Genomic DNA, 27752 nt, shown 5'->3' on the forward strand with positions numbered 1-27752 from the left:
TACCTGATGGACCACACCTTTCCTGATTTAGATCCATCAATTCATTTGAGCTGTGTCAAAAATGTGTGAGGACCCCGGCCCTTGAAGGACCGGTTTGACATCGCTGCTAGATCCAAGATGCATAGATAATCCGCTACATGTAGTGTCCAAGACTAGATAAGACGTCGGGATCTACCGTGTCTTCTACACAAATGATGCCAACTGCTGTCACCTTCATTTAAAAAAACCCACTTCCATTCATTTGAATGGAACGGCAGTAGATCCCTTTTACCTGATGCTTACCGCCCATGTGAACCAGGCCTAACATCACAGGTTCGAAATGCTGAGCAAATGCTGGTTGTTGCACCACTAGGCTAGGCTACATGCACTTTTATACACTGAGCACATTATTTATTTTACAGAAACACACAAAAAAAGCTGAGAACCAGGATGCTTGGCGCTGGCACTTACCATTGGGTAGGGGTGTGAACAGAACACTGTGTACTTCCGGATTATTCCATTTAGTTTCAGCGGAGGGAGCCAAGATACATAAACGATGGAGGCGGAGGCTGCTGCAGCTTTAACACCAGCAGTGGGACCTGGAACTGGAAATTACAATGAAGGACATTACTTTTGATATTATAGCACACCACAATATTATAATACAGTAAGTAGTAGCAACAGAAGCCAATTAAAAAACATTAATTACATAAGGTCAATAATTGGGTCCAGCACTAAGAATGCACTCGGTGCAGCTCAGACTGATCCACTGAGAATACCAGAGAGGTGGATCATACAAACTCAATGCGTGCATGAAAAAAGGGCGCTGTGAAAAAAGGGCCGAGTTGATAACGAAATGGCGCTGGTAATTAACGAAATCGGATTACGATAAACCACCCAGGTGGTGCCTAAAACTAACCACTCCCCTGGTGGTGCCTAACCATAACCACTCCCTCTGCAGAAATACCCTTTTAGTAACAATAATATCTTTGATAATGTAACATTTGTAAATATAAACAAAACAATATGACAAAAACTATAACGTTGCAAGCTTCTAAAACGATAACATACTTCAAAAACTATAATGTTCTAATGTTAACGATATTTATCACGGCACCCTTTTTTCGCGGTATTAACGATAATTGCATTAAAGTCTATGGAGGCGCCCTCTTCCTCCACCCTCAGCTGGCGCCCTTTTTTCCTGCTACCAACTCAATCCTACATTAGCAGAGCATCTACCCCTCAACACAATTACTACACCCAAGGCTACTAGATCTCAGTTTCTGTGGCTGCTTTGTCCGTTTGTGTGTTGCTGTCCCCAGTTTCTGTGGCTGCTTTGTCCGTTTGTGTGCTGCTGTCTCCCCTTTCTGTGGCTGCTTTGTCCGTTTGTGTGCTGCTGTCTCCCCTTTCTGTGGCTGCTTTGTCCCCCATTTCTGTGCCTGCTTTGTCAGTTTGTGTGCTGCTGTCCCCCGTTTCTGTGGCTGCTTTGTCAGTTTGTGTGTTGCTGACCCCCTTTCTGTGGCTGCTTTGTCCCCCATTTCTGTGGCTGCTTTGTCCGTTTGTGTGCTGCTGTCTCCCCTTTCTGTGGCTGCTTTGTACGTTTGTGTGCTGCTGTCCCCCCTTTCTGTGGCTGCTTTGTCAGTTTGTGTGCTGCTGTCCCCCGTTTCTGTGGCTGCTTTGTCCGTTTGTGTGCTGATGTCTCCCCTTTCTGTGGCTGCTTTGTCCCCCCATTTCTGTGGCTGCTTTGTCAGTTTGTGTGCTGCTGTCCCCCGTTTCTGTGGCTGCTTTGTCCGTTTGTGTGCTGCTGTCTCCAGTGGCGTAGCTAAGGAGCTGTGGGCCCCGATGCAAGTTTTACGTTGGGGCCCCCCAAACATTCTATAAATAACAATTGATACGGCGCACCAAAACCTGCCAATGGCAACTACAGTGTCATAGGTGCAAGAAGGGGATGGGGACAGCTAGTTAATGATTACCACTATTCAAAGTATCTATAGAAGTGATTATTATGAGCACAGGACCAATAGAGAGCTAATTCTGCAGTTGAGGGAGGGCCCTTCGGGGCCCCTCTGGCCCAAGGGCCCTGATGCGGTCGCAACCTCTGCAACCCCTATTGCTACGCCCCTGGCTGTCTCCCCTTTCTGTGGCTGCTTTGTCCCCCCATTTCTGTGGCTGCTTTGTCAGTTTGTGTGCTGCTGTCCCCCGTTTCTGTGGCTGCTTTGTCCGTTTGTGTGCTGCTGTCTCCCCTTTCTGTGGCTGCTTTGTCCCCCATTTCTGTGGCTGCTTTGTCAGTTTGTGTGCTGCTGTCCCCCGTTTCTGTGGCTGCTTTGTCCGTTTGTGTGTTGCTGACCCCATTTCTGTGGCTGCTTTGTCCCCCATTTCTGTGGCTGCTTTGCCCGTTTGTGTGCTGCTGTCTCCCCTTTCTGTGGCTGCTTTGTCCCCCATTTCTGTGGCTGCTTTGTCAGTTTGTGTGCTGCTGTCCCCCGTTTCTGTGGCTGCTTTGTCCGTTTGTGTGTTGCTGTCCTCCCTTTCTGTGGCTGCTTTGTCCCCCATTTCTGTGGCTGCTTTGTCAGTTTGTGTGCTGCTGTCCCCCGTTTCTGTGGCTGCTTTGTCCGTTTGTGTGTTGCTGTCCTCCCTTTCTGTGGCTGCTTTGTCCCCCATTTCTGTGGCTGCTTTGTCCATTTGTGTGCTGTTGTCCCCCGTTTCTGTGGCTGCTTTGTACGTTTGTGTGCTGCTGTCCCCCCTTTCTGTGGCTGCTTTAGTCATTGGTGTCAGTGCAGAGAAAAAAAAAACATACTTACCATCTGACATCCTTTCCTCCTTAAAGCGGTATAAAACCCTGACATAATATTCAATAAAAACACGTTTTCCTACTTTTTATATGCCATACGGTTAGCATATTTGTATTTGCTTTTGTGCATAAGTATTATTATTCATTAAGAAATTATACATTCCTAAAATACACAAATTTTACTGAGAGCTGACTTTGCACTTTATTTATAACTGCTTTATTTATCCTCTAACTTAACCACTTTCCCCACCACTACAGTATATCTATGTCATCTGTGGCATGCTCCAAGCCACCATGACGTAGATATACTGACCTGCTTGTAGCCCTGTTGTGCACAATCGGGTGCGCTTCAGAGCGCACCCCCCGGCACTGTCAGCTGCCTTACTAATTGCCAAAAGGGAACATGTTCCCTTGTAGCCAATTAGTGCCCCCCTCCTCCCGTGGATGAACGATCACCACTGTAGCCAACAGCGTGATCCTTCATCTCTACCCCTCCATGGTCGGATTGTTAAAAAAAAAAATGCCCCTGCAAGTAGAATATCTCACCTTACCTCGTTCCTGCGATCATCCTGCAGCTCCAGCCTCAATTCACCGCGCTTCACTCAGCCCTGTGACGCTGAATATCCGGGTTCCGGCTTGATGACGTCATCAAGTCGGGACCCGGGTGTTCGGTATCACAGGGCTGAGTGAAGCGCGGTGAATGGAGACTGGAGCTGCAGGATGATCGCATGAACGAGGTAAGGTGAGATATTCTACTTGCAGAGGCATTTTTTTAACGATCTGGCCATGGGGGGGGGCCTAAGTGTTAAGGGGGGGGGCACATCTGGCTGCCCATAACAGAGGGTGGGGGTTCTAAATCTGAAGGGGGGGTTTGAAATAATTATTGGGGCCCATCTGGGTAACTGGGTGGGGGATTTCTTAATGGAGGGCACATCTGATGGTCCTGAGGGACGTAACTTAATGCTGGGGGCACATATGGCTATAATGGGGCGGGGGCGCTAATCCTGGGGGCACATTTGGCTATAATGGGGAACACTGATCTTGGGGACACATCTGTCTATAATGAGGGGTGCTTTATTGGGGTACGCAGCTGTCTCTCTCTCTCTCTCTCTCTCTATATATATATATATATATATATAGGTATATATATATATTATATAGGGGTAGCAAATGCGGGGACATATCTGGCTATAATGGAGGCTGATATTGGGGGGCACATCTAGCTATACTGGGGGGGTCTGATACTGGGCACACATCTGGCCATCTATCCTTGGGAGACTTAATACTGATGGCACGTCTTTTACCTACTGTAGCACTTTTTATTTTTTTTACTAGAATTGAAGAAAACCTAAGAAATAATGCAATTTTAACGGTTTTCCCTCTTTTTTCCTGCTAAAATGCGCAGAAAAAAAAAATTCTCAGGACAAAAAATCCCCCAATGAAAGTCTAGTTTATCCTGAAAAAATGATATCTAGATCATTTAGGTGTCGTGACTAGGGATAAAGTTATTGCTGATTGAATAGGGACATAGCTAAAACGTAAAAACTGCTCTGATCAATAAGGGGAAAACAAGGTCTGGATGTGAAGTGGTTAATCAGAAAGCATCAGAAAGCATTTATGCTTGGCTCATTGTCTTTGTGAGACCCCATGGTGTGAGAGAAGGCTTTGTTTGCATTCCTGACTTGATACAATTAAACACTAGATAAGATTATGTAAAGTTTCCCAAGTGGCCAGCTCTAATGGAAGGAAAGCTTCTAAAGCCTGTGTTAACCCTTTGAATGCAGTTCTAGTAAAAAAAAAAAATTGCTGGTTGTATATAATATGCTGTAAATAATCTATTAGAGCAAAGTAGAAATGCTGGTTTCATTCCACTTTAAAGCGGGGATCCTGTTAGAACTCCCGCACGTGCCGGAACTATAGAGCTGGCTTCGGGTGTTGCGGCCTATTTGTACATCCATCTGCTGCATCACTTGCAGCAGCATGAATGAATCCTTCTCTTCTCTCTCTTCTATACAATACTGGCAGCCGGCGGGGACATGCGTCTCCCCCCAGAGTCGTTCGTCGCGGCAGGGAATCCTGGTTGTTTGCTTGCGACGAACGACTCTGGAGGGACATGCGTGACCGCCCCCCGGTGCCAGTGTTCTATAGGAGAGCAAGGCAAGGGGGAGGAGAGTGAGAGCTGAAGGCGGCGGCTTCATCTGTTACATTGCCGCCGGCTTCATTTTAATTCCCTTCACTCACTTTTTACAATACAGTTGGCCGCAGCGAGATGGCCACTTAAAACACAAATACCATAATTTACATTAACACTTTTGTTACGTGAAGTATGAATGGAATTAGCACCACCTGCCGGATGCGCCTGGTTAACGGATAAGTACCCATTTTTCTGTATGTTTTTGGGACGTAAGAGGAAAGCCACGCAGACACGGGGAGAACATACAAACTGCATGCAGTTAGTGTAAGGGGAAAGTGCTATCCACTATGCCACCGTACTGCCCACGTTGTTAATTACTCACTCACTAGTTACCCTTCTCAGTGTGCATTTCCAGCTCCCAGTAGAGTGCTAATACCTCCACCTGTGGCAGACAGACAGTCTTTCACTTTCCCCAAAGAATTGCCCCATTCACTGATCACTTTCCCGATCTATAAACTAACCGAGAAGTGGTTGCAGCTACTGTATGCCACACACTGAGATTTGCAGCTACAAATCTTCACCTCAGTTGTTAATAATATAATCCAGTGCAACTGTTCTGAGGCAGAGAACACACTAGGCAGAAATGCTACCGTTATGGAAACCACTAATATTTTTGCTGCTAATGTAAGTCTGTGGGCTGCATGTAAAAACGTATGTGTGTGCTTTTCATTGTACGCTTTTGAAAATGCACAACTTGCTGTATAATTTTTAAAAATGCACATAATGTATCTCAATAGAGAAGCAGAGGAATGCGGTTTACATACGTTTTTGATGTGTTTATATAAAAAAATGTTACTGTATTTTATTCCATCGATTAGGTAAATTGATAAAAAATGCAAACACGAAACGCACCAAAAACACATGAAAAACACACACATGAAACGCAAACGAAAACGCAGCAAAAAATGAAAAATGCAGTGCAGAAAATGCAAGGTTTTCTGCACTGCCTAGTGTGCTCCCAGCCTCAGTATTTTAAACAGTGTTGCTCAACCCCATCTGGACCTTGGTAATTAAAATCTATGCCTTTTATGGCCGCTTATCCCTTCTAGGTTGGAGAATTCAACTACTTGCCGCTGCGCCGTGCACTCACACCATTCTTGTTGCTCACTCTGGCACCACTGCAGCCTGCTCACTCTGCTGTCCAGTGACAGCCGGTCCTGACCCTGCGATCCAATCACAGTGATCACAGGAAGTCAAAATGGGAAAATGCATCAGTGGTTCTTAAAGAGACTCTGTAACAAATTTTTCAGCCTTAGTTCTTCTATCCTATAAGTTCCTATGCCTGTTCTAATCTGCTCTGGCTTACTGCAGTCTTTCCTAACTGCACTGTCTCTGTAATAAATCAATGTATCTTTCCTCAGTCCTGTTTGTCGGGCTAAAGCTTGATTGTGTGGAATGTGCAGGGCTGCTTGTGATTGGTAGAAGCGATACACACCCTCTGCAGGCCCCCTGCACACTCTGAATGACTCACACACTATGCTTAGCTGAGCCTATTAGAAGCTGGTTAGTTTGTTTGTAAACACTGCCTAAAACTGTTAATTACAAGCCAGGATTGCAGCAGAGAGTGGCAGAAACAGCACAGAGGGGCACAGGAGAAAATAATGAATAGAATGGTATGCTTTTTATTGTAAGAATATTAGAGTACAGATTCTCTTTAAGGAGCCAGAGACATATGGTAGTTGTATTCACAAGGCTACAGTGTAGGTGCACATCTCTCTTAAATGTCATTTTTTCCCCCAGGTGTCCACAGTCCCTCCAAATACACATGCCCCGTGCAGTGACTCTTACCATCTTCTTTGGTTCTGACGAATATCTGCTCACTGCGCACACCATCCCCCGCCCGTGTGAACGCCAACACCTGGATGCTGTAGTTTGTGTACTTCTCCAGCCCGTCCAGCTCCAGCGATGGCTGAGATGTGGTCACATTCTTGATTTCACCAAGTTCTGCAAGAAGATGTTCACAGAACACAATGAATCAATTACCAGGTCAGTATATGATAAACCTTTTATACAAAAAAAAAAAGTGTAATATATACAATCACAAAACTTTCGAAAAAAATAATAATAATAATAATAAAGGGAGTGGAGAGAATCACTTCAAATACTGCCCAACAACATGTAAATTAAGTTCACTTTATAAAAAAAAAACCCATAAAAGTCATGTGCCATGTGCACAGATGTAAAGGATAATGGGGAGGATCTATCAAGACTGATGCTAGAGAAAGGTTGGCGCAAAACTGGAGCAGATGCCAAATCAAGAATTCTGATTGGTCGCTGTGCTATACTTGTGCACTAATTTTGCTTCAATTTACTTTAAGTTGGTTTTGATAAATTTGCCCTAATCAATTAAAGCTGCCCACACACGGTTTCATTTTTCTTAAAGTGGAACTAAACTCAGAACTTCCTCTCTGCACTAAAAGATTAGTCTCAGCATGACGATATTTATGGGGAAAAAGTAGATTACAATTTATGGAAATGCAAAAAAATTATATAAAAATCTTGAGGCCGGTTTCACACCGCAAACCGGTGCCAGTAATGCAGTATGTCACACCCGCTGCACTGACAGAAACAGACCTTCAGGGAACAAAACGTTAATAAGTGGTGTTACCTGCCTGGCCACCCAGCCAAGCAGGAAGTGACACTTCCAGCTTCGGATTATGCGGAAGTGCATGGAAGCATATAGTAAAAATACACTTTTGCGCACGTGCGCCGCAATAGAAAGTGTTTAAAAATCGTAGCGTCGCCATATATTAACAAGACTTCTGGACCGACGCAGGTTGCCACAAGTCGCCACAGAACCGCGTGGTAACATAGTTCTGGACCAGGGTCAGAGGACTTTCGGCCGACCGCACCACGACACAGGTTATATGAATGACCCCATTGACTTGCATTAGGCAAGAGTCAATGCAATGTCCCAGTGAGAAAGGGCCCTGAAGCCTAAAGGACTCACAAGGCGAAGCTTCTAATCTCTTTTTTTTACTCACCTGGGGCTTCTTCCAGCCCTTAGCAGCTATGTCAGTCCCTTGACGCAGCTCTGGTCCTCCTCTGTGTCCCTCAGGCAGCCTGTAAAGATTGCGACCCGCTGGCAGGGTCAACTCTTCTGCGACTGCGTTGGCATTCGTGCCCTCACGTCAGCGTCATCTGGCATCTATGCAGTAGTAGTGTGCAGGCCAAGTATGTGCCAGATAACGTGGCTTCATAGGCACGAATGTCTGTGCAGGCACAGAAAATCTGAGCCCGCAGACAGGTTGCGATCGTTATGGGCAGCCTGAGGGACACCGAGGAGGACCGGAGAAGCTATATGTGCACTGAAGACTTTTCATTGTGTGCTGTGCAAGAGGTAGGTGTGATGAATGATACGGAAGTTGAGAAAATTATCGATTCCGTATCGTTCTGCAAAGCAGAGCAGAATGTCAGTTTCTGTTTTAAATGTACATCAGATGTCTTTTTTCCTTCACTCTGACTTAGAGCCGACCCCTCACCCACTTCCTTACTAGCTACTCACATATAGGTGTTAGGACCAAATGCTTGCCTTGTAGCTGAATCAGCAGATAAGGATTAGTCCCTTTTGTTTCCCTCTCAAAACTCTCAGATTTTCCCTCCACAAAACTGTGGATAGACAATGAAGACTTCCTTTTACTAATAATCCAAGATGTGTTTATCGCAGACAAAAGACAAAATATAATTTTCCGGTTCCAAAAAATCAACCTAATCGCTCCTCCAATTCATAGCAGTCTAGCGGCTATAGAAACAGAGTTATTCAACGTTCGCTGAGCACACGTTACCTTACTGCTATTTGGTGTCATTTGATCAAACATCGGCTGCAGGTTACAAATCTGCCCTCGGATTTGATGTGCATCAATCCGGACAGAAATGGCGCAGGTTATTGGTAAATTGTGTCATTCTATGCTTGTACACAAACTCTGCCTATCATGCTCCGCAGGAGGTAAACACACCTACTTTTCAGGTAAGCCAGCCCGAAAACTCAGATCCTATAAAAGTTCGGGCAGTACCGACCCCTCCCAGTTTCCAAAATTCCATCAACTAAGATCTTCATACACATGTGCTCTCCCAAGAGATCAGAGCACATGGACCATAATATGCTTTGTTTCAAGGACTCTGGTATCAATGCCTGCATTTGAATTGGACTTTATTTGAGGAAATATTCCCACACAGACTGCATTTCGGCAAAGTAAATCTTTCCCAGTTATTACCTTTTACTTTAAGCTTTGCATTTATATGTTAATTAGTGTATGTAAATGTGTGTAATGCATTTTTGTTATTAAAACGCTTAAAAATCGTTTTAACGGTTATGAACTGTTCCTGAACATACACAATCGTACTTACTACTCCGAAAGCGTTACCTGTTCTATAGTATTTCGTATCTCCAACCGTATGCTTGAGCACAAATAGACAAATCTGGTGCCGATGCCTGTATACTGCCAAGGGTTAAGTTGCAGTGCTTTCAGTTTGTTAAAGTATTTACAGTCGTGCGCTGACCCGCACGTGGTGGCAAGCATTTGAATTTTATGTGTGAGGTGAATCCTTCGAGTCAGAACACTCCTCTCGGCTAGTCGGTTCATAGATTGCAAATCCACATATGGGCATCTATGTGCAAAGTGACAGCGAGGCCGAGTTTCAGAATCTGAGCGATTGACCCAATCAAGGACCGGCCCTTGCGGTTCTTGACAGTAGGTATGTAAGTACTTTACATCCTCTCTTCTTTTTCCTTCTCTCCATTTTTGAACTTTCGTTTCTGCAGCTTTCACCCATTCAGCTGTAGCCTTGTGTTGTGTTGTCAATCATTCATTGTCTGTCTCAACACCTTATATTTTCGCTTTGCACTTGTACAAAGTAGCAGACTAGTTTCAGGTTTTCAGGTGTTACTCTATTATTTACAGCACTGTGTTGATATATGTGGCTATTTATATTTTTATTTAAATCAATTGAGGAGGTTACAGAGTATTCTCTTTCTTTGTTATTGTGTATTAAATATTGCCATGCACCCCTGTCTACTAATTTATTCTGGGACATGTGCTGCTGCAGTATTTATGATGTTTATATCATCAAGGTATGTTTTCCACTAAGAAATGTGATTGCAATCTTTCTGCCTTAGTGTTTCTTCTATCTTCCATTACCATGATTCCACCGTGATCCCTTCACAATCCATTGGATGTACAGCACGATTGCAATGCATTTGGGTTTTCTGACAGGAGAAAAAAACAGGCGGGAAGATGTCTGAATCATGGAAAAATCTCATAGCGGCATGACTGCTATTTGATTTTCCTACACTCCTATACTTAGTATAGAAAGCAACTTACACAGAATTGCAACCGACACAACAATTGCAATTGGGGAAAATCGCTTTGCAAATGCAGCGTACTAATGCAAACATCCCTGCTCGATTTCCAATAGCTCAAAGTGTACCTAGCTATTTGTGATCCGAGCGCACCCAAAAAAAATCATGTAATAGAAAACAGCCCTTATTGTTGCTGTAATCCTCAATTACAATGTGGGATTGTTTTGCACTTTTTGAATATTGGATGGTGATGGTGCGGTCCACTATTTTGTATTGTGACAACATGCTGTAGCCTGAAAACTCCACCCTATTGGAGCCAGAAGCTGATGCAGAGCCTACATGTTAGCTGCAAACACAGTACCAACCCTAGATTGTGATATTTATTAAGAACATGAGAAATGTCATCATGTGATTAGATTGATAATCCATCAGTGTAGGCAAGTGGCTGCTTTATTACCACTGTTGCAATAGGTCAGAAACATGTCATACAGATATTGTCCTTACTTGCCCAGACTTATGCTGCATACACACTTGAGATAACAGTCTTTGGAAAATGAAAGATCACAGACCAATTTTACCCCATTCCATGCAGTATGAGAGCCATACTCTACACAGTCTATTCTATGGAGCTGAACTCCCCATCAGATAAAATGTTTGCAAGATGCTGCACACACAGATGCCCGTACACACTCAAAAGATCATTATCTGCAAAAGATCTGTTCCTGCAAAAGATCCATTCCATGCAAAATGCATTATAGTCTATGAGATCTGCAGATCCTCATACACACTTGGTTTAACAGACTTCATCTGCATATCTGGCAATCATCTGCAGATCTGAAAATCCACCCTGTTGAATCTGATCTGCAGATGATCTGCAGATGATTGTCTGTTAAACCAAGTGTGTATGATGATCTGCAGATCTCATAGACTATAATGCATTTTGCATGGAATGGATCTTTTGCAGGAACAGATCTTTTGCAGATAATGATCTTTTGAGTGTGTACGGGCATCTTTGTGTGCAGCATCCTGCAAAGATTTTATTTGTTGGGGAGTGCAGCTCCATAGAATAGACTGTGTAGGTCTGGCTCTCATACTACATGGAAGGCGGTAAAATTGGTCTGTGATCTTTCATTTTCCAAAGACTTTTATCTCAAGTGTGTATGAAGCAATAGGCTTTAAAGTGCTTAATATGTAAAAGTCAAAATGATCTGGCTGCCTGGTAAAAAACAGGAAGATTACTCACCTCCATCTAGAAGATTTGCCCAGAAGATAACCCTGAACCCCTGGAGGATGCCATTGAGGGCGTCTTTGGGAGGGGTGGACCAGGAGATGGTTATGGTCTCTGGTGAGGTGGCAGCGGCCTGGACGTTCTCTGGGGGGCGGCTGGGTACTGGAAGAAAATATTACATACATTTATCAGATATTTTACAGTCTGGCAATGTAATTTCAGGACTTCATTTATAAAACTGAAGACAAAACTGTCTCAATGACTTCCAAACTAGATTAAAGCAGGACTCCGGGCATAACACTGAGAATACATCAGGTTTTGTTACACTAAGGGCACATAATTTCCTCGAGGACTGAAATCATCCAGGTTTTTCATGTCCTGTTGGTTGGCAGATGCAGCAATGGAGGGAAATCATGTGCATCCTGGGCAGATTTATGGGTGGAGAAACCAATTCCTACTCCTACCCACCTAAAGCTCACAACTTTTTAAATAGCGTCTAAAATATATATATATATATATATATATATATATATATATATATATATATATATATATATATATATATATATATATATTTATATTTCCTATCTCAAAAAATTAGCATATTTCATCCGACCAATAAAAGAAAAGTGTTTTCAAAACAAAAAAATTCAATCTTCAAATAATTATGTTCAGTTATGCACTCAATACTTGGTCAGGAATCCTTTTGCACAAATGACTGCTTCAATGCGGCGTGGCATGGAGGCAATCAGCCTGTGGCACTGCTCAGGTGTTATGGAGGCCCAGGATGCTTCGATAGCGGCCTTAAGCTCATCCAGAGTGTTAGGTCTTGCGTCTCTCAACTTTCTCTTCACAATATCCCACAGATTCGCTATGGGGTTCAGGTCAGGAGAGTTGGCAGGCCAATTGAGCACAGTAATACCATGGTCAGTAAACCATTTACCAGTGGTTTTGGCACTGTAAGCAGGTGCCAGGTCGTGCTGAAAAATGAAATCATCTCCATAAAGCTTTTCAGCAGATGGAAGCATGAAATGCTCAAAAATCTCCTGATAGCTAGCTGCATTGACCCTGCCCTTGATAAAACACAGTGGACCAACACCAGCAGCTGACATGGCACCCCAGACCATCACTGACTGTGGGTACTTGACACTGGACTTCAGGCATTTTGGCATTTCCCTATCCCCAGTCTTCCTCCAGACTCTGGCACCTTGATTTCTGAATGACATGTAAAAGTTGCTTTCATCCAAAAAAGTACTTTGGACCACTGTGCAACAGTCCAGTGCTGCTTCTCTGTAGCCCAGGTCAGGTGCTTCTGCCGCTGTTTCTGGTTCAAAAGTGGGTTCATGCTTCCATCTGCTGAAAAGCCTTATGGAGATGAAGATTTCATTTTTCAGCACGACCTGGCACCTGCTCACAGTGCCAAAACCACTGGTAAATGGTTTACTGACCATGGTATTACTGTGCTCAATTGGCCTGCCAACTCTCCTGACCTGAACCCCATAGAGAATCTGTGGGATATTGTGAAGAGAAAGTTGAGAGACGCAAGACCCGACACTCTGGATGAGCTTAAGGCCGCTCTCGAAGCATCCTGGGACTCCATAACACCTGAGCAGTGCCACAGTCTGATTGCCTCCATGCCATGCTATAAATATTATATATATATACTGTATAAAAACACATACATACACACACATAGATACATATACACAAAGCAGGGTAGTTTATAAGTCTCTGGAAAGTAGGCTTTTGTGTTTTCTGGCACAGGCACTCATATTAAAAAAAAACCCTGCATTTAAAGGGAGCTCTTGCATTTAAAGGGGGTTTAGATGCTTTCCTTGCGATGAAAGACATCCATGGCTACAATTACTAGGTAATGCCCAGTGATGTTGATCCACGGATTTTCTCTGATTACCATCTGGAGTCGGGAAGGAATTTTTTTTCCCTTTTGGGGCTAATTGGACCATGCCTTGTAAGTGTTTTTCGCCTTCCTCTGGATCACTAGGGATATGTGAGGGAGTAGGCTGGTGTTGTACTTTGTTCTCTGGTTGCAGTCGTCAATGCAGTCGACTTGTACTTTGTTCTCTGGTTGAACTCGATGGACGTATGTCTTTTTTCAACCCAAATAACTATGTAAATTATATGAAGGGAGCATGTTTTCTCCCTCCCTTACAATGCGCCCCCCTCCTTCTCCAAGCCTGATCACTAATATGATTAGTTGCCAAAAGTCTGCTTCGGGAGCTGAAGCTACACACACTGGAATGGAATTGGACAATGAAGACCACCCTGGCCAAGAATGGTGAGTGACCCCAGCGTATGGCTGCCTGACGTCTGTTAAACAGGCTTTTTGTTAGCCTGGAGGCTAGTGATGCATCTGTATAGTGTCCGCACAGCACTGTCACTCAAGAGATTGTGTACTATACCCTGCTGGGCAACACAAATCCCCCAGTGTGTATGGGGCTTTACAGCTATGAATCTCTATGTTTGTAGATTAGATAAGTAGTGACCATGAAGTTGAGCTGATGGAAACTTTTTATTGCTGGACTGCTATTATCATAGGTATATGTGCATTAGACACATTAGTTCTGTCTGTAAAAGGATATTAGTTTTGCTCAGGAACAAGATACTCACTTCTCCACTAAGACACCTAAAAGTCCCTTGTACTGGAATAGGAGGAGCCCTTTTGGAAAAAAGGGCGATTCTACAGGTGGCCATTATAAAAGCAGTTAGGTGCTTAAATGTACCTTCTTTGTTAAGGGGGGGGGGGGGGGTAAAGTGTTAGGCACCACCTGAGGGGGTAAGGGTTGGGCATAGGTAGAAGGAGGGATAAGGTTTAGGCATCGGTTGAGGGTTGATACACAGGATACGGCTTGCTTGGCAGTTGGAAAAAAGCCCCTATTTCCCACAATGCAATGAGGCTGACAGACAGGAAACTGTGGGAGGTGTTTCAACAGAATATTATACAGATGTCCGTGATAATCTATTAGAGAAAAGGTAAAGATTTCTTGTGGTAAAGGGGGTAATAAGCTACTGATTGGGATGAAGTTCAGTCCTGGGTTTAAGTTACAGCACAGTGTAACATTTTGGCAGTATTATAATAAAGGGTAATAATAAGGATATGCCCCAGCAATCGGTGTTATGTAAGCATTTTGTTCAGCAAGGAGGCTAACTGTGCTGCCTGATATACGGACACTAAAGAAAAGTTTTCCAGTGTCATCAGTGTATGAATTACCATTGTAAAAATTATAACACCACTACTCTATAAAAGACACCCTACAAATGACTGAATGATGGCTGAGAATGTGTGAGCCTGTTTTTCCAGTGGTGTCACGTACCATCTTCTAGAGTGGTGGTGATGATTTCCTGAGACGATGGCCCTATCCCGGCCCGGTTACCAGCCTGCACTACCACTCCATACTGAGTGAACTTCTTCAGGTTGTCCAGAGTGTAGACCTCGCTGTCCCCCGTGGTGTCTACAGTGATGATGTTAAACTGGTAGTTGCCCCCGGTGCTGTACTCCCGAAAGCCAATCTGGTAGCTACGAATAATCCCATTCTGCAGGTGCTTCTTGGGGGCCTGAGTACAGAAAAAAAGGTAAACAAAATGAAGAGAGCTGCAAAATCTAGAAATAATCATTTGCAACTTTTCCAAGTAAATATGTATATTAAATACAGTATGTATATTGAATCCAGAGCCAGAATCCTTACCCTGAACTAATTTTCTCTCATCTTTCCCAGCCATAAAAAAAAACCTACAGATTACTCAAGCCTGCTTGCTGACCATGTGATTATTCCTCAACCCCTCCCTTTTGATGACTCATGCTGTCTTCTCTCCACATGGACACTATGAGTCATCAGAAAAGTCATTATTTGCCTCCAACAGGGGCCTTATGCATAAAAAGTGGCTGTAAAGAAATTATGATGTTGCCCATGGCAACTAGTCCGATTCTTTTGATTAATTTAAAAACGTCAAAAATAAATGTTGGAATGGGCAATCAGTACTGAGCACCCGGCTGTCATCGGCTCACCTCCCTGTATGCTGTAAGCAGAGTTGCTCACAGAAGCAACGGCCCTGCATTCTCTCATCTCGCCCCACCCGGCTACTTTTTCATGCCACCCGGCTGGAAAAAAATTCTGGGGAGAACACTGATCCGCATAATAGACTGTTGTTGCTAAATACACCTTCCAACAGGAATCGCAATGTGTTTGCGGGAATTCGTCAGCAGTCACATGTTGCTGTTCTGCGGTGAACTGCAAAGCATGGGTGGAGACATCAGACAATGCAGTCTATACACTTCTGATGTCCCTAAAGATTGCGTCACGAGTACGGAGAAGGGCCCCTTGCTGTATATCCTATAAATATAAACTATAACTCAAATGCTGTACTCAGGAACCATGAGGGTTTATTCTAGTTTAAGTGGGTAAAATATTGGGGTCGACACATATATGAAGTTGACTGATAGTCGAGAATATATCATGCAGTTAGCGTACAAAACATTTTTTTTTTTTACAAAGGATTTGCTTAACCCCTTAGCAGCCCCAGGCTAATTTATTTTAGTACTTTTTTATTTTATTTCTTATTTGTTACATTTCCCTGCTTCTAATTAGTACTACTGTAAAGTGCAGAGGCGGCCTTAGAGTATGCGGGGCCTGGGGCGATTGTCACATGCGGGGCCTAGAGCCATAAGTGTAGGCCATATACCGTATCGCCACGTTCATGGGCTTGTCCGCCTTTAATGCAGTATTACTTATTATTATTGTTTGAAAACAATTATGTCAGGTAAAGGCCACTAAGTCAACCAATATAAAAACAAACATTTGCATGGTGGTTTTAAGTTCGGGGTGGGGGAGCTCATGCTTCAATTAATTTGGAAATTCTAAGGTTCATGTTTCACAAAATTCACATTGTTGTAGTAACTTTTGTCTTGCAAAATTCAGAAAATTCAGCAATCCTGAGGCCCCCAACATGACCAACTCAGCAATCATGAGGCCCCCAACATGACCAACTCAGCAATCATGAGGCCCCCAACAAGACAAATTCAGCAATCATGAGGCCCCCAACAAGACAAATTCAGCGATCTTGAGGCCCCCAACAAGACAAATTCAGCAGTCATGAGGCACATAAATAGACAGCATTTCACATAAATAGGCAGAATGCCCCCTTAATATGGAAGACACCTCTCACTTGGCTCTCACTTCCCCAAAATGCACTCAATCTGACAGCAGTGGTACCCCAAAAATAGGTAGCCCCAGGTCTATAGGTGTCCCCAGAATAGGTGGTCAGCGGTATAGATGTCCCCAGAATAGGTGGCCAGCAGTATAGATGTCCCCAGAATAGGTGTCCAGCGGTATAGATGTCCCCAGAATAGGTGGCCAGCAGTATAGATGTCCCCAGAACAGGTACCCAGGGGTAGAGATGTCCCCAGAACAGGTAGCCAGGGGTATATGTGCCCAGTATATGTAGTCAGAGGTATATGTCCTCAGTATATGTAGCCAGAGGTATATGTGCCCAGTATATGTAGTCAGAGGTATATGTGCCCAGTATATGTAGTCAGGGGTACATGTGCCCAGTATATGTAGTCAGGGGTATATGTCCCCAGTATATGTAGTCAGGGGTATATGTCCCCAGTATATGTAGTCAGGGGTATATGTGCCCAGTATATGTAGGCAGGGGTATATGTGCCCAGTATATGTAGACAGGGGTATATGTGCCCAGTATATGTAACCAGGGGTATATGTGCCCAGTATATGTAGGCAGGGGTATATGTCCCCAGTATATGTAGGCAGAGGTATATGTCCCCAGTATATGTAGCCATAGCCAGGGGTATATGTGCCCAGTATATGTAGCCATAGGCAGGGGTATATGTCCCCAGTATATGTAGGCAGGGGTATATGTCCCCAGTATATGTAGGCAGGGGTATATGTCCCCAGTATATGTAGGCAGGGGTATATGTGCCCAGTATTTGTAGTCAGGGGTATATGTCTCAGTCTATGTAGCCAGAAAGAGGGACAAATGAGGACGAAGGGACAGGGCTCCCAGAGGGACAGTTGGGACTTGGGAGCTATGATCCTACCAGACCGTCTGCTCTGCCTCTGCCTCTCTCTGCGATATGTCCGGCCGGGCCAGCGGCTCCGTCAGTGAGTCTCTGACCCTCTCAGTCCAGGTCTCCGAGACCAGGTCGGCTCTCCAGGTCGGGCTGCCGCGGGGACTGGGAGCGCTCTCGGCACATGTGTATGACGTCAATCGTGACGTCACTCGCAGAGCGCACACCCAGCAGACAGATCCAGAACAAGGAACAGGCAGTCATGCAGCGTGCCGTCCGGATGCCGATGTGCGCTCCACTGCCTCTACATACAGGAAGCCAGGGGCAGTGAGCAATCGGCGGCCCGGGCCAGTGGCGGTGCGCGGGGCCTCTTGAAGCGCGGGGCCTGGGGCGGTTGCCCCACTTGCCCCCCCCAAAGGCCGGCTCTGGTAAAGTGTATTTATGGCCACTTGTTATTAGGGGGCAATGTAAGACAATAAAAGAAGACTACTGCTTTACAGCACAACAAGTTTTGATAACTGAGGCCAAAAGAAGTGCACTTATCTCAAACGAGAGGACACTATTGAAGCTGCTAATGAGTTAAATGACACCTGAAGTGAAAGGAATATGGATGCGAACATATTTATTTCCTTTTAAACAACTTCAGTTGCCTGGCAGCCCTGCTAATCTCGTTGGCTGTGGCACTGTCTGATTCCCACACCTAAAACAAACACGCGGCAAATCCAGTCAAACTTGAGTCAAAAATCTGATCTGCATGCTTCTTGTTCAGGGCCTGTGCCCGCTAATGCAGTAGTGTACGGTTCTGTCCACTTTTCAGCATCTGTAACAGTTGCTGCATTAGTGGGCTCAGACTCTATGGCTAAAAGTATGAGAGAAAAAGGATAAGCAGGACAGCCAGGCAATGTGTTTTGTTTGAAAAAAATAAATATGTTAGCCTTCATATCTCTATCACTTCAGGTGTCCTTTAAAATGCAGTGTCATAACTCATAACCCTGGTTAACAAGACACTGGGACTGCAAGGAACACACATTTGAATTGCATAACTTTCAAATGAGTGATAAAATCCCACACAGACATCTGAAGCAAGGTGCCTGGGCTTACCTTCCATGTTACCCTGATACTTTGTGAGGAGACAGGATCCAGCTGGACTTCCTGAGGTGGTCCATCAGGAGCTGAGAACAAACACAAGATCAGTCGATTCACACACAGAGCAGACAGCAGTCCCAGATTCAGCCCATAAAATGGTGAACTTTGCTTGATACACAACAGCAGGTAAAGGCCAGCAAATATTTTGCTAGTTAAGCTTCCCATACACTATTCAAATGTTTGAATCGATTGGACGATCAATTAGACAAAACAACTAATAAACTCAAATCAATGGCTACATTTGTTTATTTTCTACCTAATTTTTGACTAATTTAACCCTTTAGCAGCCGATTTAGAGGCTGGCAAGTGCTCCAGGACAATTTATTTTAGTAAAATGTACTTGTATTTACTTGTTTTTATTTCTTATTTGTTACATTTCCCTGCTTCTAATTACTACTGCTGTAATGTGTATTTATGGCTCCTCGTCACTAGGGGGCAGTGTGAGACAATAACAGAGGACTTCTGCTTTCAGTTTCTATATTTTCTGTTAGAAGAAAAAAGATCAAAGCATTCCAGGTATTTCCAGCACAACGGGCTCTGCTGCCTGAGGTCAAAAGCAGTGCATTATGTCAAACGAGATAACTCTATTGAAACTGCTAAAGGGTTAACTGATAAAAAAAATGATCGTCGCATTCAAATATTGGGTATTTTTTGTTTACATTGGAAGTTTGGAAATTGCATCCATTATGTGAAATCTAAGGCCAATCATATCTTTATCAAAAAGCCAACAGTGTTCTGCTATCTTGATTGGATATTTGACTTGGCTGAAAGATTTAATTGATTGAAATATTAATCTTGCATTGATAATATTTGTGGTCGTCATATGATCAATTACACTGCTGGAGCTTCCATCTCTAAATGGAACAATGGACCATGTGTGGCAGCTTTACACTCGCTTACTGAAAGAACTACAACTGAAACACGTTGACAGATAGTCGGCTTAAAGTGGAACTAAACTCAGATCTTCCTCTCTGCTCCAAAATATTGGCCACAGCATGATAAGCTTTTTGTGAAAACATTGCTTCATTACAATTCATGAAAATCCTAAAAACACTGAAGCTTTATCAGGTTTCACTTTTGCAGGAAGCACTGAAATGGTTAAAGTGAGTCTGAAGCGTAAATAACACAAAAAACAAATAGATACTATTCTAAGGAGAGGGAAGGCTCTGGGTCCTACAGAGCCTTTCCGTCCGTCCTACGGTCCGCGCGTTTACCGCTGGATCTCCCGTCAGGGTTTACGACTGATGGGTCAGAGACTGATCACTTCTGCCGCTGCGGGAGGCTTCGGCGCTCTTCAGGAGCCTGAAGGGCTGCTCCATACTGTGCATGCGGGAGTGCGGAAGACTGCATGCTTGTGCATGCACAGTATGGAGCACGCCAGCGCGTCTTCAGAACATGCCGAAGCAAGAAGTGAGCAATCTCCTCCCCCAGGAGGCTGCTAACGGGAGATCCGTTGATGGAACATGGGGACCATAGGATGAACAGGAAGGCTCTATAGTACGCAGAGCCTTCCCTCTCCTTAGGTATCTGTTTTTTTTATTTACGCTTCAGGCTCAGTTTGAGTCTCAGTGTTTACTGTATACCAGAGTTGCCTAGGCAGAGATCTCCTGTAGTCTATTCACAGTTGCTGATTAGAGCTAACGAGACACTGTAATTATTCTATGAAACACAGAGAAGTGAATTCTTCGCAACTATATGATGAGCTAAATAATTATACCTATCTTCCTACTCCTGAAAAATGACTTTTACATACCCCATGTTTTGTTTTTTCATTTTTAAAAACTTTTACAAAGTTTTATTGTCTCTGCCCAATAACAGTTTATGAAGTGTCCCAGAGCTAAAAATAAATAAAACAAAACATGTATTCTTGACCTTTTTGTATCTATCCCCAACAGTCAGAAGTAGTTTTATGCAGGAAAAAGTTTTGTGGCCCTCATTCCTTATCATTGAGGGTTACGCAATAGTCTGACAAGGCGTTGACAAGTGAGAAATTGTCACTTGCATGCATGAAAATTAACTATTTGAGGCAGTAAAAGAAAAACAAGAAATATCCTTTTTTTAATATGCTTGGTACTGTACATACACGTTTATCTTATATCACATATCACCTCGAGTACACTTTAAGGGGACAGTTGCCTACAATCACTATACAGTTGAGCTTTCTGCTAAGTGGTGTTGGGCGAACAGTGTTCGCCACTGTTCGGGTTCTGCAGAACATCACCCTGTTCGGGTGATGTTCGAGTTCGGCCAAACTGTTCGGGTTCGCCCGAACTGCTCAATGGCCAGCCGAACAGGGACCCTGTTCGGCCGAATACGGCCCCTGTTCGGCCGAATACGGCCCCCCTATGGGGTCGCAGGCATAAGGGGGGAGCATGCCCCGATCGCGGGGGGGGGGGGTCGGAAATTCCCCCCACCCCCTCCGCTAGAGCTCCCCCCTCTGCCCGCTTCCCCATAAAAAAAGTTTAATGCAAGTTAAATAGTACCGGTGGCTGGCAGTGGAGTGAGGAGGAGGAGTCCGAGTAGGAGAGAGGCCGGGCAGCGGGCGGTTCAGCGGTAGTACCCTTGTGGTACTTTCGCCCTTTCTCTGACCTCACGTCCTCTACGTGATGACGCATACGAGGGTACGCGTGACGCGTACTCTCGTATGCAGAGGACGTGAGGTCAGAGAAAGGGCGGAAGTACCACAAGGGTACTACCGCTGAACCGCCCGCTGCCCGGTCTCAACGCGTCACTGTCCTACTCGGACTCCTCCTCCTCACTCCACTGCCAGCCACACCGGTACTATTTAACTTGCATGAAACTTTTTTTATGGGGAAGCGGGCAGAGGGGGGAGCGCTAGCGGAGGGGGTGGGGGGAATTTCCGACCCCCCCGCGATCGGGGCATGCTCCCCCCTTATGCCTGCGACCCCATAAGGCCCCCAAAATGGGCATGTTTGGGGGTCCCATTGACTTCCATTGAGTTCGGGGTTCGGGCCGAACATGCCGAACATCTGGCCCATGTTCGGCCTGTTCGGCCCGAACCCGAACATCCAGGTGTTCGCCCAACACTACTGCTAAGCAATACCTGCAGTCCTGTGGAGAAGAGAGAACATGCAGGAGTCGGGTACCTATGAGCTGCTGCGGGACGTACAACACTGGTCAGCTGACTATTTCCTGACTCAAGGGATCGCTAGATAGGAGCACAGCCCAATGTTGTTGATACACACCTGTGCCTATGCTAGAATGTCACTTCAAAATAATTTCAGGTACAAAACTCTAGTGTGTGTTATGCGGCCTTACATTGTGGAGCCGCAGAAGCCACAGCTCACGTCTCTCCAGCAGCATTACCCACTATTTGTTCTTCTTTGAACTTCAGTTAATTGCTTTTAAAGCACACACATCAAAGTTTCATGAGAGAACTCTTCACAGCTGGTGGAAGCTGCTGGCTGGCAAATTAATATCAAGATACTTTGCAGCTGGTGAGTGTAACTATGATTCTGTTCATGCAAAGTTAAAAATGTTTATGAATTTATTGTTTTCTGTCCTTTAGGCTTGGTTCAGTGGATGCATTGCACTTTCATCTCCATTGCTACCCAGATGTTGCACCACTGAATGAAACCGCAGCGCATCCATTGCTGCCCACAACAAACCTGCAACATTTGCATGCAGCAGATGCACTGCGATACATTTGCACAGCAAAGGAGTAGGAGCATTCCCTTACAGCTAGTTTTTTTAGCTTGTTACCTGCATACAGTGAAGACACATGGGAGCCTGAAATGTTGGTGGTTGATAGGGGATCAAATACTTATTTGACTCACTACAATGCACATCAAGGTCTGACTTTGGGGCCCTGTGTTTTTGAGGGTTATTTTGTAATTCTGTCTCTCACAGCAATACTACCTTTACAATTATAGACTGGTCATTTCTTAAGGTGCGTACACACATGCGACTATAGTCGTTTGTAACGATCGTTCCCCGATCTTTACCAACGACGATCGTTACAAAAAACGAACCACCGACTATTAAAGCAAACGACGAATGAGCCAAATCGCTACAAAAGAAAGTTCTGTCTCGGCGGATTTTAACCAACGACGATCGTTTGCAAAAGTAGTACATCGTTGGAAACGGTCGTTCCTACTAGGCTTGACATGCGCATTTCACTATTTCTCCCTGAAACTTCTCATTTTTATGCGCAGGCGCAATAGTTGCTTTACGTGATGCAACGTTCGTTCTAACGATCAGATCGTTACACACCTTTTAAAACTATCTTTACTTAGGTCGTTCTTTTATCAATTAAAAGTTCGTTCGTCGTTCTCAACGAACGATCGTTGTCGCATGTGTGTACGTAGCATCAGGCAGAGGTCAAACAAGTAAAATTAGCAAGGGATTAAATACTTCTTTCCCTCACTGCAGAGTATGGTAGACATGCATGCCTCATGCATTACCGATTCTTTACACATTCCAGGGTACTCAGTAGACGTTTGTTATTTTAAACAACTCATGTATATCAAACAAAATATCTATCTGAAAAATGTGTGTTATTTCAAATTTGTTTTTTACTTGTGCTACTATCCATCATACCAAACTATACAGTATCTGCATAATACCACATGTGTGCACTAGATGGCAGTGTTGCCTGTAGATATGATTAGTGATCAGTCTCATGAATACAAACTATTAGCTGATTCACATTACAAGAACTTTTTAAAGGGATGCTTAAAAGAATTATCAGGCAAAAAAAAAGTTTCACTTACCTGGGGCTTCTACCAGCCTCATGCAGCCATCCTGTGCCCTCGTAGTCACTCACTGCTGCTCCAGTCCCCCGCTGGCTGCTAGTTTCGTTTTTGCCGACCTCGGGGTCGGCAGGCCGCATTGCTTACAATTTTTGCATTCCCGCTGGTGCAGGAACATTAACGCATACATTTTTTGGCGTTAGTGATGCAACGCTAACAAATTTTCGCGTTGTAATGCTAATGCCAAAATTTGTTAGCGGTACACTGCTAACACAAAAAAATGTATGCGTTAATGTTCCTGCACCAGTGGGAATGCAAAAAAATGTAAGCAATGCGGCCTGCCGACCCTGAGGATGGCTGCATGGGGCTGGTAGAAGCCCCAGGTAAGTGTAACTCTTTTTTTTTTTTTTTTTGCCTGACAATTCCTTTAAGCCAAGAATAAAAAAATCAGTTTTACTTTCCTGGGGATTCTACCAGCCCCCTCCAGCCGTCCCGTGCCCTCGCAGTCACTCACAGAGCTTCCGGTCCCCCGCTGCCAGCTAGTTTTGTTTTCGCTGACAGGCCTGGCCACAAGTATTTTTCTTCGCTTACCCGTCCATAATAGCGTCCTGCACCTGTGCAGGGTGCTATTGAGGATGGGAACATGAAGAAGGATACGCGTGGCCAGCACTGCGCAGGCACAGAAAGCCCGCCGACTCCCTGTCAGGGCCTGTCAGCGAGAATTAAACTAGCTGCCGGTGGGGGACCAGAGGCTCTTTGAGTGACTGCGAGGGCACCGGATGGCTGCAGGGAGCTGGTAGAAGCCCCAGGAAAGTAAAACTGATTTTTTGTATTCCTGGCTTAAGTTTCCCTTTAAGCGCTGGTGATTTGACAATCTCTTGCTAATGCAATGCTATTGGGGATTTTTACAAAATCACATCGCTTCAGTGAGAACACACACATAGGATAGCATTAGCAAGAGCTTTTAAAATCACAAAGAGCTTAGAAAAGCTCTTTCAGCGTGAATGAACCCTTAGGGCTTGTTGACACTATAAGAGTTTGCAGGTTTTTTTAAGCGCTGGTGATTTTAGAAATCGCCCCAAAACCGATTGAGCTATGAGCACTTTATAGGGAAATTGCAAAGCGCTTGTAAAAGCGCTTTGTATAGCAATTTCCTGAGCGCTTTTATGAATAAATACATTGTATTTATTCATTTCCGGGTTAAAGAGTTCACTTCCTGACGGACATCAGGGAAAAGCTCATAAAAAAAAATCACAACATAAATTGCTCAGCGCTTGCGATAGCGCTGGCGATTTATAATGTGAAGTAGGCCTTGGAGTTGGGTGGGAAATATTTCCCAACTTTTTAAAAATTGCTACTTGGTTGATTGCCATGCTAACTGGTTTTTTTTTTTTTGGGGGGGGGGGGGGGGGAGGAGAGGCTTTATATAATTCTGATATATTTAAAAACACATTTGAAGAGATTACATATAATTATGTATACACTGTCCAGTGAGTAGGGCAAAGGGAGTGTCAAAAAGAAAAGAAAAAAAAGATCTACCACATAACTAGCGTGAATAATGAAAAATGTATCCTCGATTACTAGGGTGTACCCCCACACCATTTACATCAAGGCAAATGAAGTTGGTCGCACATTGACTGAGGAAAGGTGTACAATACACCATACAAGGTAGACAACAAAGAAATACTCAGAAAAATGTTTAAAAAAAAAATCACATGCAAAAATATGCAATAACAATAATAAATATGGCAGTATTAATTGAATGCAAAAAGTGCAAAGCAAATCAACGGGACGACACAGAGGTGCTATTACTGAAAAAATGAAATAACAATGCAACATAAGGTGCAAAGGTGCCAAAAATAATATAAGACAGAACCTCAACTTGTCAAAAAAAAAAATGAAAAGTCATAAACTGAAAGTGCAGTAGCGCGGTGCAACATGCAAAAAGGTGCCAATATTTGTAGTAAAAAAGGGAATCACAAAAAAGTGCTAGTGCTAAACAGAATAAATAAATATATATCTATCTGGTATATGGTATATATATATATATATATCTCCTATATAATATTCAGCACTGTGTAATATGTTGGTGCTTTATAAACACAATAAATAAATAGCAATTTCCTGTCTGTGTCCTCCTGCGTCAATTGTGCCCGGCACGCATGCGCAGCACACAGGCGTAATTTGGGCAGCAGTCGTGGATGGGCGCGCACGGAGTGTGTCCAGGCGTAGGTCATGGGCCTACGCGCGCGTTTTTTAATGGCTGGGCCTTTTTTTTAGAAATATATTTATATATACTGTATATGTACAATAATAGTATAACTGCACCAGGACCATATAAAGTGCACTAGTACAAATACATAAATGCATGAAATCATACAAAAAGCATATCAGTATGCAATAAAAAAAAACTAGAACATTCCTGATGAAGTAGGTATCATTATGGGGCAACGTTTACAATGCGTAAGTGGATGCGACGGCAGCCATACCTGCTTCCTCGGTGGTGATGGTGAGCTCATTGCTGGCTTCGCTCTTCCCGATGTGGTTTTTTGCATACATGCGGATGTTGTAGGTGGAGGAGGGGTGCAGGTCAATGATGGTGGCTTGATTGAGTTGAGGAGAAACATCTTTGGTTCTCTGGACAGAATCCCAGGAGTCTTTTAAAGAGAAAACAAGCAGAAACAAATATATAAATGTGTGAAGGCAAGGAATTAATAATAAGACTAAAGAGACACCAGACAGATCAGTAGATTGCTTTCCACACATTCCAGTCACTAAGTGCACAGCTTACTAGTCTTATTTCCAGCAATGGCATATTTTAAAAGGTACAAAGGATGGTAAAGAGGGCAACGCAGGAGGAACAGATGAAGTGTAGCCAATAGTGTGTGTAAGAAGGAAACACTCTATGCAGTCTATTGCACATAAATTAATTTTTTCATCATTCCATTTTTTTATTACCAGTCTGACTGGGTTTGTTCTTCTGATTTCCTGTGTTAATGTCGGATACAGCTTGGCTACTAAACAGCAGTGTGTGCGTTTTCCAAACTCCTCCCCCATCCCATCATAACACAAAGGAGGTAGTCAGGGAGGAGCTTGGAGGGGTAACCAGCCAGTCTTTTACTGTGAACACAGAGATGACCCCGTCCATTCCCTGTTCCCTGTACTGCACAGGACAGAGCAGAAGGAGGGATGGGTGAGGTGAGGTCCTGAGAAAGTTACTCCCACTTTGCTGGCAGCAGTATACATTGTGGACAGTGTACATTGTAGACAGTACAAATTACAACAGGACAATTATGTGGGTAATGGCAAGCCTAAAGGTGGTTCGTCTGAAGATTTTATCACTTTGACTAGACCTGACAGTAATCTGTTCACTACCACATCGACAATCTATTAACTTACAACCAATTTTGGACAGTTTATGAATCAGAAGCATGATCAGGAGCAGAGGTACATTTTTATTGATCAGTGGTTGAGTCAATTAGCAGCTGCATAGCTTTGTATGTGTCCTACAAAAGCTAGTTGCCTGAGGTGTGACAAATTTACCATCAGATTTCAGTTGGAACCTTACCAGGAACCGAATGATGAAATGTGGTGAAGTGATCATTTGCGGTGTAAGTCTTGTATATGGACAATTTCCCACAATTCTATTTTGTAGACTGCAAAACTAACTGCACGACTCAGCTAAGCTCAATCCAAAAGCATCCCGGAATTTTGGTCCAGCTGTCCGTAACTGTTCACAAAACTTTATTTAAAAGTGAGAGCACACAGGAGGGCATAATGAGGGTCACTTAGATATAAGGTAACCCTCAAAAAAAATCATAGATATCCATGCCTGTAACTTGCTCTCAAAAGTAGCTACAGAACAATGAATCAGGGTCCAGCAGGAGTATATAAAAAAAAAAAAAAAAGCACATTTATACAACAATTTGTGTATCACATTTTCAGGATATAAAGGATATAATGAAAACAAGTTATACTTTCCAGGTGGTTCTGGGTCACTATTATCTCTCTGGGTATTCCTTAGTACTGGTCCAATCCCATAGAGTCGTATTAATCCATACCATGCACTGCTGAAGACCAAGAAGTCCAAAACAGGCTGTATGTATGTTGGATTGGTGTGGCTCTGTAAAATGTAGGCTCACTATACACCACTAGTTCTGGATGTGCAGAAACTCTGCTGAACTAGCGCAGTGTCATCTATCGCCAGCAGGTGGCAATACAACACTTTCAAATGAATTCATTGTATTAGGGTATGCAGACCATATGCGCACATCAGCAGTACAGTCAGTGCAGTCCTGCTTGAACAGATCTGGGAAGCCTCTGGACTCTTTGCTGAACTAGTGCAGTGCCAGCTTTCCCCAGCAGA

The 27752-nt window shown here is 43.9% G+C and overlaps 1 protein-coding gene across 8 annotated transcripts in view; it reads right to left on the bottom strand.

Moving 5' to 3' along the window:
- The window catches only part of DSCAM (DS cell adhesion molecule), a 635668-nt gene that overhangs the window by 276515 nt on the left and 331401 nt on the right, over positions 1 to 27752 (bottom strand). For all 8 annotated transcript variants that reach the window (XM_068270401.1, XM_068270399.1, XM_068270402.1 and 5 more), the window contains 6 exons: positions 25876 to 26043; positions 18630 to 18700; positions 14821 to 15061; positions 11504 to 11650; positions 6750 to 6905; positions 451 to 584 (listed from right to left, as the gene is read on the bottom strand). In XM_068270401.1, the coding sequence (XP_068126502.1) occupies positions 451 to 584; positions 6750 to 6905; positions 11504 to 11650; positions 14821 to 15061; positions 18630 to 18700; positions 25876 to 26043 (917 nt within the window). The remainder of the gene's footprint in view (positions 1 to 450; positions 585 to 6749; positions 6906 to 11503; positions 11651 to 14820; positions 15062 to 18629; positions 18701 to 25875; positions 26044 to 27752) is intronic.

This window comes from Hyperolius riggenbachi, chromosome 2, assembly GCF_040937935.1.
Source record: "Hyperolius riggenbachi isolate aHypRig1 chromosome 2, aHypRig1.pri, whole genome shotgun sequence".
Taxonomy (NCBI): domain Eukaryota; kingdom Metazoa; phylum Chordata; class Amphibia; order Anura; family Hyperoliidae; genus Hyperolius; species Hyperolius riggenbachi.